Source organism: Cydia pomonella, chromosome 6 (assembly GCF_033807575.1).
Source record: "Cydia pomonella isolate Wapato2018A chromosome 6, ilCydPomo1, whole genome shotgun sequence".
Taxonomy (NCBI): Eukaryota; Metazoa; Arthropoda; class Insecta; order Lepidoptera; family Tortricidae; genus Cydia; species Cydia pomonella.
Genome location: NC_084708.1, coordinates 2,585,917 through 2,598,448, shown reverse-complemented (window position 1 = coordinate 2,598,448; position 12,532 = coordinate 2,585,917). Strand labels below are relative to the sequence as shown.

Below are 12,532 nucleotides of genomic sequence, written 5' to 3'. Positions count from 1 at the left end.
CATTAATAAAAACTTGTCAACTAACCTATTATTAGAATGCTTTTTTTACTTTTGTTTGATATTAAAAAAAACATAAAAATCAAAAGAAACATGGAATTCGTATGTCAACTTCATGTTGCCAACCTGCTACCGCTCGACGCCACTCACTGACCGGTATTACCGGTAACTGGTTTCAATACCGGTATCAAGTTGCGTAAGTCCAGGCTTGCGTAGCGCATCGGGTGGTGTTTGGGTAGTGTATTCTTATAAGCAATGCTGATATTAATCTTAAAGAATTTTAGTTAATAAAATTTCTAAAACGTTTGATAGTAGAATATATGCCAATCATTGGTAGTTGACAACAGCAGAATTAATTACCCTGCTGAGTGAATAACATTTATGAACTAATAATAATGGATTTCTGACATTAATATAAATAATAACTAATACATACCATGATTTACATATTGTATTTTGCTATGGCTATTAACTCTCGTGGTTTTAGTTACCTGTATTTCTGTTACTAGGTATATAGTTACCGGATCATTTTATTATTTATTTCTTTACTGCTTATTGCACCAATAAAGCGCTGGTGGCCTAGCGGTAAGAGCGTGCGACTTGCAATCCGAAGGTCGCGGGTTCAAACCTCGAATCGTACCAATGAGTTATTCGGAACTTATGTACGAAATATCATTTGATATTTACCTTATTGGGATTAGACCGGTTTCCTCACGATGCTTTCCTTCACTGAAAAGCGACTGGTAAATATCAAATAATATTTCGTACATAAGTTCCGAAAAACTCGTTGGTACGAGCCGGGGTTTGAACCTGCGATCTCTGGATTGCAAGTCGCACGCTCTTACCGCTAGGCTACTAGCGCTTAATACTTTTTTTTTCACTATAAAACCTAAATAATTAATGAAAATTGGTCAGTTTTTACTGAGACAAAATATTAGTACAAAAGACATAAACGCGCGACTATTAACTCTTCACAACAAATATAACCCCAGTCGTGTTACTAATAAAAACGTTTTCAGTACATATGGTGCTACTTTTCCGCACTAGTGCGTAAATTAGCACATTATGTAACTATGTCGAAAGTTTAAACGGCCATATGTACTGAAAAACGTTGTACGATACACGTGCGAATAGGTAATTCGCAACTCGTGTCGATTTAAAACACTCCCTTCGGTCGTGTTTTAATTTACCGCTACTCGTTACGAATTTCCTATTTTTCGCACTTGTATCGTAAATAACTATTACAGTACATATGGTGCTACTTTACCGCACTAGTGTGAAAATTAGCATATTACGTTACTGTGTCGAACATTAAAAGGGCCATAATGTACTGTAAATTCGAATTTCCTATTTTTCGCACTTGTATCGTAAATAACTATTACAGTACATATGGTGCTACTTTACCGCACTAGTGTGAAAATTAGCATATTACGTTACTGTGTCGAAGATTAAAAGGGCCATATGTACTGTAAATTCGAATTTCCTATTTTTGGCACTTGTACCGTAATGTAGTATTACGTGGAACAGCTGACGTTCCTGTCGGTGTCGGAGCTGGAGGCGCGCATGGCGCGGCTGGACTCGGAGATGGAGGCGGAGATCGAGCAGCTGCGCGCGCGCTACCACCACAAGCGGCAGCCCATCCTCGACGCCATCGACCTCAAGCGGAAGCGCCAGCAGAACTTCTAGGTACTCCGACCCGCCGAGCGTCTTATCTTATCTTATCTTATCTTCTAATTACCGGGGGCCCTTGCGGATACACTTCGACCCATAGGGATCTTTTGTGTAGTTGCCCCCTAAGGAAAGACCCATTAGCTACTCAAGAGCCTTTTTGACCATTTCCATGTGTCGGATGATGGAGCTTATGGGTAGCCTTTTGAATTCCTTTGGTTCCAGATACCTCAGCCGCCTCACGTACTCTACTTTATAACTCATTTTGTCTTGAGGGCTCGTTAAAACATGTGTGTAAGTGAAGACCGAGAAACAACAACGGACAACCGATTCTCGACGCTATCGACTTGAAGCATAAGTGGTTCCGGAACTTCTAGACTGCCAAGTAAGCGATATGAGTCAGTAGGGACCGTGCGCGTTGGAGGGTCTGCCATCTTGTGGCCTGAATCGGAACCATAAACATGTACATTTACACGTCACGTGTTTTCTTGTGCATAGTAGGTTCTGCCATCTTGTGGGCTACATCGGAACAATAAACGTCACATTTACGCCTCGCGCCAAAAATTTGACGGCTCCTGTGCTGCCTCCTACAGTTCATGCACGCTCCCTATACGAAGGGGGTATTTTTGAAGTGATCGTTGAGTGTTGAGGTGTTGAGAAAAAATGTTAAGATCAGTACGGGTAAGTTTGGCCTTCACATTGGGGCCTGTTTACACATTGATCAGTGTCTATCGTGAGTTCATACTTTGTTTACTTGCTATGGCAAATGTATAAACATGAACATATTAAATATGTTAAAACGGGTCACTCGCGTATTTTAAGTCGAAAACGCCAGTCCGTCAACGCAAGCTCCTGACGATACTACTCGGAAGAGAAAGAAGTCGAGCGTTTTTGACTTAAAATACGTGAGTGACCCGTTTTAACATATTTAATCACGGTACTTTTGACTTTTGTTATTAAAATTATGAACAATAAAGATAGTTTATTTTCCAAGTACACATATTTACAATGTGCTTATAACGTCAAATAAAACTACGCCAGCTCTAACCCTACACCTCTGACCCGATACATAAACATTAATGAATGTGTAAACAGGTCCAATGTGACGGCCAGCTTTACTTACTAGTACATTACCTAAAAATTCATCATATTTAAATGTTGAGCGGAAAAGCTTCAACTTCTAGACTATGCAGCAATACGTGTGTCGAGGCAGTGTTGTTGAAATAATGTGTATAATTGTTGATTTGTTGAAAGGAGTAAAGACTAGATCGCAATTTGTTCTCGTAAGGCACAGAGTGGTCATGGCCTCGTTGAAATTATAACCTATAATCAGTTGAAAACAGTTTTGAAATCTGTTTCCAATGTATTGTTTACAATGTGGTGCCGATACCAGGATTCTGAAATTAACTATTGTTTATTTTGCATTTATTTATTTTTAATACTGCAAGACGGTAAATACGGGTAAGTGTGGCTGCGGCATAAGTGTGTCTACGCTTCACATTGGGGTTTGTTTACACATTGATTGGTTCTTGATGCGAGTTTATATATTTGTCAATAAACGCGAGAAGAAAATGTATGAACTCGCTATATACACTAATAATGTGTAATAGATCCTAATCTGATGGCCAGCTACACCAAAGAGAATTTGAAATAGAGGTGGATTTTCAAAGAAAATTTTGTAGCCGCGGTAAATTTACTGACATCTTTCGTCACATGATTAAAACCTTTAGAACGCCATTTGACTTTGATCCTTATTCTTTCACTGATATGTATTAAATTTGTTAAATATCAAAAAGTGGCGCCATCTTACCGAACATCGGCTAAAGGTTATGACGCCATTGCTCGAACCGATGCCGCCATAACTTTAGCCTTTGATCTATTAGATGATGGCGGTCCTTTTTGATATTTAAATTTAGCACATACCAGGATCAAAGTCAAATGGAGTTCTATAAGTTTTAATCGTGTGTCGAAAGATGGTAGTAAATTTACCGTGGCTACAAAGTTTTCTTTGACAATCCACCTCTATTCCAAATTCTCTTTGGCTACACTTACCTACTGGTAAGTTTACTGGCATACTCGCCACACTTACTCGTATTGAAATTATCGCAATTAGTGTTATATTTTTGAATGAATATGTTTTGTACTCTTCTCCAATTAATAATTTGCAGTAAAAATATTCAGTAACTTGTGTGGTCGATTGTTGAAAAATTAATGAATGAATTATTTGTTTAGTTTTCGCAAAATATTATTTTTTTATTTAACCGCTACTATTTATATACCTAACCATTCGTCACAGTGAACGGAGTAGGTACGGTCTCGTCTGAAAATATCGATACGAACAAAGTACCAAAAATATGTATACACTACCGTAATATGGGCTATAAGGTACCGTAATATTTGTTCGTATAGATACGAACAAATATAGATCTATATTATTAGACGTGACTTTCTTAATACTTGTATTATAAAAAAGAAAATTTACAGATTTACAGAGACATATCTTTGACATTTTACAGTTCTTACAAGTTTCAGGTGTTTTTTGGGTTGTAATTATGAATAAAAATACGAGTTCAATGAATTAACGATGTATTATGGGCATAATATTTTGCCTTCACAAATAAAAACTTCGAGTCTGCAGCAAGGGGGCGTCCATTAATCGCGTCATACGTTTTTGGCTTGTTTTAGAGCCCCCCCCCCCCCTCCCCCATGGTGATCTTTGGTGATATTTTCAGGACCCCCCCCCCATCCAATATGACGTGTATTTTTTTCGATAACTAAAGAACAGTTTTCTAACAAATGAACCTAACTATTATTTTTATTTTATTGACTATAATACAGTATAGCACAGATGAAAAAAAAAATACACGTGATACGTGTCCATACCCCCCCCGTCCCCTGTGGTGATCATTGGTGATTTTTTGCTGACCCCATCCCCCCCCCATACAATACGACGCGATTAATGGACGCCCCCCAAACTCGGTTCTCCTTACAAACGTAGTTACGATCTCATGTTAACACGACTGGCTAGATTGCTCTGAAACTTTGTACTTACAATATGATAAGGTATATCTACGCCTGTAATTAGTTTATGTAGCTTCAGATAGCATATTTAAAAAAATACAGCGAATTTAAGTTTTTCATACAAAACTTTTTTTTGCACTATTTCGTTTATTTTACAAGCTGTAGCTATATAAACTAATTACAGGCATAGATATACCTCATATCATTGTATGTGCAAAGTTTCATTACAATCCAACACGTAGTTTTAAAATGAAACTCCGTTTGTATGGGAAGGTGAAATTCGGCCGACTTGCTGCGAACTCTTAACTGCTCTTAAATAAAAACCTGTTTTGAAACATTTCATATTTTCAGTTCATAAATGCTTTAAAAACAGTGAAGATTTTTATGTCACAATCTTATGCTTATTTATTATGAAACGGCGCTAAAGTATGAAATAATTGACTATTTCTGTCTCGCTTTCTCACAACTTGCGTGTGAGAATCACTGTAATAGTCTATAGTTATGACAATATTTGTGACCGCGGCCGAAAAACGTCCCACTTTGTCGCTTGCCATACGGACGCCACGTCAGGTTATTCGTATAAATATACAAGCAAATCTCGTCCTTATGGCAAGCGACAAAGTGGGACGTTTTGCTGGCCGCGGTCACATTAATTCTGTTGATAACTTTTTCTTTCGGTCTAACTTATATTATTTTTTATTATTATTTATAATATAAACATTACGATGTACTCGCATTTTTGCATTTTTCATTTTGTTATTATTAAAACTACTAATTTAATTAAAGTATGTTAAAATATCTTAAGAACTAGTATAAATATTTGTTTGTATCATTGAAAAATTAGAATAATTTAAAGTTTTCTTTATTTAAGTTCCTTTATAAATTTAGATCTCAAACGATGATTGTCTCGCAATTGTATATTAAATATTAGATTATATTCACGTGTACAGTTTTCAGTAGTTGGTTGTGAGTTTCATGAATTTACTAACAGTTTCGAGAATTTAATTTATTATTACTCGGATTAAAACTAATCTTGTCAAGATTTGTCGTAAATCCCTTCGAGCAACACCGGGAAGGGAGTCGGCATTCGCACTATTTCCCCTCTGCCGAAGTACATGCCCAACTGGGCATATTGCTGTGTTTCAGAGGTGTGCAAGATTTGTTTTTTTTTTTTACGTGTGTCATTTTCTATGTATTTGTATGAGCGTACAGTCAGCATCAAAAGTAGCGGATCAAACAACGCTTCAAAAGTGTCTACCATTCGGTAACAGCTTAACAAAAAGTGATGGTTCTATATTTAGAACGATTTAGACTCTAAAATATATACTTATGGATTTGAATTTTACAGATTTACCTACATTTAGAAAAGTTATTCGGAATATCAGATAATTTTGGCGCGTTGTTTCATCCGCTACTTTTGATGCTGACTGTACAAATGTGCGCCCGTGAGGGACATAACATATGCAATGCGACAAAATAAAAAAACACGGTTTAACATTCCTGACAACATACCAAAAGTAACCTACGTAATTTGGTCGGGTTATTTGTTACAAACCGTACAATTTACGGTGGGGAATAAAAAACTGTGACAAGGATAAACAATAATATCGCTTTCTCTGCTACTACTACTGAAAGGTACATAAGACTATCCCGTTCTGTCAGTTATGCTCATGCCCAATCCATACTAAATACTAGATTTATGTTACAGATTGGATTTTGTATGTAGTGAGTTAGAAGTGCGATTGTGTGCTAAAAATTGCATAACGATTTGTACGGTAAGATATCCCTTCCGACGTGTCGGAAGCCCGTGTTGCTCGAAGTAAAAGCCTCAAAATGAAACATTTTTAATGTGTAGCTTTTGTCAAGTGACGAAATTTATTTAAATAATTTGTTTAAAACGTGATATTTCTTTCCTTGCATATTCTAGTGGCATAATTTGGTATTGTTATACGTAAATATACAGGGTGGAAAAAAATGTGGGCCCTGGAGGGAAAGTGCCTTTAAACTTTAAGCTCGCTCATTTTACTTAAAGGAAACACTCTTTTATTATTTTAAAGAAACCAAACAAAGTTTTTTTTTTAATTTGTTTGTTTAAAAATATTCTTGTGTGCTAAATATTGGAGAATTTTTTACATTACCTTTATCGACTAGCGGAATAAAATAGCAAGTGTTTATTTTTTGGAATTTTTAGTCAGTTCGATTCCCGGGCGAGACTGCGAGACTTAAAAACCGGCAGCCTGTAGCAGTTATGTTTAAATAAATAAATAAATATTATAGAACATTATTACACAAATTGACTAAGTCCCACAGTAAGCTCAATAAGGCTTGTGTTGAGGGTACCTAGACAACGATATATATAATATATAAATATTTATAAATACTTAAATACATAGAAAACACCCATGACTCAGGAACAAATATCCATGCTCATCACACGAATAAATGCCCTTACCAGGATTTGAACCCGGGACCATCAGCTTCGTAGGCAGGGTCACTACCCACTAGGCCAAACCGGTCGTATTTTTAAACATAAAAAAAATGTTTCCTTTAAGTAAAATTAGCTAACTTAAGGTTATAACGCACTTCCCCTTCAGGACCCATAATTTTTTTCCACACTGTATAGTTTAAGCAGTCAGTGACTGTCTCATTTCAAGCATAGATAAAGAGAATCATACTGTCTTTGTCTTACGCTAGTACTAGCACTGAAAAGGGATGAATATAGTTTTTCTTACTTACTGACAAATTGGGTTTGCCAGACTATGGTTGGATATTATTCAACGATTGTTGTATTAAAGCTTGACGGCGGCTGTTCATGACAATGAGGGCTACCGCGTTTAATTTTACCGCTAGGGGCGCTAGTGTAGACGGAGGTCTTTCAAAACGTCAAATGCATAAAATTTTTGGTGGTCGCAAGCTTCTTTATCGCGAATTCTCACTCTTTATTCATAATTTTGGTAAATATTTATCAATCTTCGATCAATTAAGGTAAACATTAGATATAGTTAAATAAATGTTAGTGGTTTTTAAAAGTGCCAACCAAAATACACGCTAAATTTATAAGGTTGAAAAAAAAAACGGCAAATTTAGATCTTAAAATACCTGTGTGTATATTAGGACGTATTGATTAAAAAAAAGTAAGCATAGGCGAATTTTGATATCTGTTTTCCTGGACCTACATCTACAGTGGCGCCATCTGGTGACCACAAAAACGGTAGCCCTCATTACGCTGCCTGGCGCCTTTGACTTTTTTTGTTGATCTGTCAACCGGGCATCCCAATTTAATCAATTTACGCCACAGCGTGCGCTGTGATTGACCAAATCGATTTTACAAGTGAAATTAATACCACGTTTTGAAAATTCTCGAATCTGATGCACTCATAATGTTCAAAACCTTCGTTTGTGAATTACAAAAGTTTAAAAGTGCCATTACAAATATTATAATCATAGTATTTTCGTACTTCGGCAATAGTTGTAAGATATTAGGTACACTATTTGGTTATTTAAGAGAAAGTACGGTTGGAAAAGGAGAGAAGATGAGAAAAACTATTTTTCTTCTTTCTATTTATTATTTTTTATTAGCCTAATTTAGTGTTCTACTGCTGGGCAAAGGCCTCGCTTCTTCCACTGTCATGCACAGCACCGGGAATGTACAATCCCGCCATCCGGGGAGAATGCATCCAAGTCATCCCGCCATCTTTTTTGTTTTTTTATAACGATAGGCAGGCGTTTGACCACGATCTCACCTGATGGTAAGTGATGATGCGGTCTACGGTCGAGCACGCTTACCTATGAGATACCTATTTACTCTAGCCTTGAAGAGACCCAGATTGTACTCATGCGGAAACACAGACTCGGGCAGGGCATTCCACTGCTTGGCAGTTCGCATAAGAAATGTTGAAGCAAAACGCTTCGTGTGTATTTGTGGAATACCTACCATGAAGCGATGCCGGAGTGCCGATTGTCTGGTAGTCCGATGGTGAAATGGGGACGGAGGAATAAGGTTGTGCAGTTCCTCGGTTTCGATCTGCCTGCACCATCTATGGTGTCCCGTGGGTCCCATTCGGTAACCATTTTGGACCACCGTTCAGGGTGCATGCGGCAGACATGTCCCAGTCCCACTTAAGCTTGGCACCTACGTCTACAACTCGAGTTCTGTTAACATTTGACCTCCGGCTTGGGACCATTCCTAAAATCAAAGGTACATCTAAGACAATTTCGTTCTTCGAATGAAACGAGATGGCGCTGTACAGCTCCATACATTTTGCGGTAACTCCGATTGTCAACAGTTGACGTTTGACAATTCAGTGACCGCGAAACATATGGCGCAGTATAGCGCCATCTGTTTTGGATGTCAAGGGGCACATTTTTTTCTTAGACTTTACCTCTGCATTATAGGGACCGTGCGCGTTGGAGGGTCTGCCATCTTGTGGCCTGAATCGGAACCATAAACATGTACATTTACATGTCACGTGTTTTCTTGTGCATAGTAGGTTCTGTCATCTTGTGGGCTACATCGGAACAGTAAACATCACATTACGCCTCGCGCCAAAAATCTGACGGCTCCTGTGCTGCCTCCTACAGTTCATGCACGCTTCCTATAATAATCAATTAATTATCTTTGCTGAAATGTTTCTTTTGCAGAAAATTTTAAGTTTGAACCTTGAATTTTGTGAAGATGGTCTGAATATTTCATTGTATACCTTATATATTTATATAAATGTCATTTCTTCTCCTTTTTCACCGTTGGATGCGAGCCCAAAGATAGTTTATTTCGTGCCATTAAAAAAAGAACTCCAGAAGAATACAGTAAATATATTTTCTTAAGGTTTTAACGAAATTGTCATCTAAAACTAAAATCATATTTTAATCTTTGCTACAATTTATTGTATTGAGAAATTTGGCCTATTTCTTTTTGTAATTATACAGGGTAAGCGTAGTAATATAATATGTATGTTTTTGTTTTGACGTTTGCTTGAGCAATGGAGCCGCTTTTGACAAGTTGGTTTGTTGGTTAGTATAGAAACACGTGTGATAGACCACTTTTTCAGTAAAAAACATTTTATAATAAGGACCTGCTAGAGTAACGCACATTCTATAGCAGAACTACTAGAGCCAAGCACACAATGTGCGTTACGCTAGCAAAGCCTCACGAATTCTACTAGTAAGTGGTTCTGCTGAAGCAATGGTTGCAATGTCAGATGTAATTTAGTAGTTTTCAAAGATTTTTGATTTAAGAGACCTTTTCAGTATGTTGGACTAGTTATAGTGCATTTACAGCTGTCAATACTTGAAACGACTATATAATGTAAAGGCAGGTTTACACTAGTCTTTTATCAGTTTTTTTTTTAATAATTTAAGACTTATTCGGATCAGTGTAAATATGTCTTGATAATGTATGAAATATCAGTTCCAAGTCTTGTATTACCAACATAACGTAACTAGAACATAGGGTTCATACCAAAATGCATCTTATCATTGTGATCGTAAGGTCTAATGTCGAACAAGTAGCTTAGGCGTTTCGTTGTTCATGAAATGTTTATTGTTGAGACGGAATGCATATGAAAGTTCAAGTAAGGTTTTAGCACATTACAATACAATCTGGATTAAAAAAAAAAAAATTCATCAATATAAGTGTGAATCCTGAACGAAGCGAAGGATTCTACAATAGAGTCCCGAATGTAGCGAGGCATTCTATTCAAGTGTTAACGCCCAAGGGCGCCAAGGTGGAAATAATTTTGCTACCATGAGACACATACAGCTTTTCACATCACCTATGAGAAAATTATCATGTTTCATGACATTATTTAAGCCAAAGAAATTGTATGCAAAAAAGAAAAAATATTGTCTTAGAACAGAAAAGTGCCACTTTGATCCCTTCTAGAAGGGAAGAAAAGTGCCACTCTGATCCCTCCTCGCAGGGATAAAAACTCCTTTCCGAATCCGACAGAGCTGATATGAAAAATTATTTTAAAGTCGATAGGTTTCCATACGTTTTTGAGGATCTTTGACTGTGGCATCGACGGCCGGTTTGTAAAAACTGTAAACTACTTTTGCTCCGAGTTATTTTTATTTCGAAAAACGAAAAATTAATTAACAAATATCGCTGTAATGTGCTTTAAGCTTACATTCAGTTGTGCAAGCATTTATTAGTAATAACGACATTTTCAAAACCTAAAACTTAAGGCCAGAAAAATGTTTGAGCAACTGACAATAAGAGATTTGGTACCTATTTGTCAATGTGTTATTTTGTACTGTCGCCATCAGATATATCGGGGCATCCAAGGTGTTCACAAATATCTGGTCGCGTAGCCAACGTTACAAGGGTTAACGCTCCGTAGCGTGGCGTAGTCATCCCTCTCTATCACTCTTCTTAATTAGTGCGACTGTGACAGTTGCGTTTCGTTCGCCACGGAGCGTGAACGATAGGCACGTTGGCTACGCGGCCGGAGCAGTCTCTCTTATCAAGGCATTAATGTCCATGTTCAGATATTTTTGCACGCTTTGTCCGCTCTGATATTATCTGATGGCTATTTGACGAAAACCACACATTGATAGGTGCTGTAACTAATATAGGTAGGGACAAAGAGAATTTGAAATAGAGGTGGATTGTCAAAGTGAATTTTTTAGCCACAGTAAATTTACTGCCATATTTCGACACATGATTAAAATAGCAGTAAATTTACTGTGGCTACAAAATTTAATTTGACAATCTACTTCTATTTCAAATTCTCTTTGGTAGGGATAATGATTCGCGTTTGCAACTATTAAAATATTCAAAATTTAAACAAATGTATTGTAACGGCAAAGTTCCGCTACATTCCGAAATTGAGAAATTCCGATGAAATTTTCCAATTTTGGAATCTGAAGTGAAATTTATACCTTTTTCTAATAGTGTAACCATAAAGCGATGTCACTAGTTTTATGAATCTGTTGTTAAATTGTTTTAAAGTTGTATGATAGCTCAGTTTCATTAGTCGATAAGTCAGTCGATATAAAGCGTGCGGGGACTACCCGCAGGCGTTATAGCGACTAGTAAAACTCATAAGTCGATATACAGCATGCGGGTGACTCCCAGCAGGCGGTATAACTATTAGTGAAACTCATAAGTCGATAGCTCGGTCGATATACAGCATGCGGGTGATTACCCCCAGGCGGTGAGGTGGTTTAACGACTAGTGAAACTCATAATGGCATGCGTTCTGAAATTCTCCCGCATACGGGCCCTATCGACCAATGAAACCAGTTCCCCGAATGCGGGCTCTATGGAAATTTCCTGAACCCCGCACGCGGGCCCTATCGACCAATGAAACTGAGCCATTATATACATACCTAGCTCGGTGAGAATATCGTCACATTGGTGAGACGGGTCTGATGGTTGCAAACGCGAAGCCCCGGTGCTGTACAGTTGTTAGGAAGTGCACTTGTCTAGGCGTCGCTAGCTGTACGCGTTATATTTTTGGACAGATTCACTGATTACAAATATATGATGATATTTCTGTTGTTTTATTGTGACGTCACTAAAACCCATTAACCCATTCATTCGGTGGCAACATGGTTCCATCTTTATCACTTGTCACTATGCCCGTTACTTTCGCGCTTACATACTTACTAGAACGTGCCAGGCATGGTGACAAATGATAAAGAGCCGACCGTCTTAGCCGTACTGCGGTAATCATGTGACACGTCGTTTTACCTCTACGAAACATTTCCGCTACATACCGGGACACGCATGTTATCGACAACGACCGCCCAGCGGTGATTGTGTTAAACAATGTGTACTGTGTGTATTCCCATTTGCTCCAGCCCTTCGTGACCGCCACCGTATGAGGAGACAGATGGGAAGTATA

The 12,532-nt window shown here is 37.7% G+C and overlaps 1 protein-coding gene across 4 annotated transcripts in view; it reads left to right on the top strand.

Moving 5' to 3' along the window:
* LOC133518722 (serine/threonine-protein kinase hippo) overlaps positions 1-4,384 on the top strand; it is a 56,267-nt gene extending 51,883 nt beyond the window's left edge. For 2 of the 4 annotated variants that reach the window (XM_061852401.1, XM_061852399.1), the window contains exon 11: positions 1,525-4,384. In XM_061852401.1, coding sequence (XP_061708385.1) covers positions 1,525-1,683 — 159 coding nt within the window. In that variant the 3' untranslated portion in view covers positions 1,684-4,384. The remainder of the gene's footprint in view (positions 1-1,524) is intronic. The other 2 variants (XM_061852400.1, XM_061852402.1) reach the window with 2 other exon arrangements.
* The last annotated feature ends 8,148 nt before the right edge of the window (positions 4,385-12,532 follow it).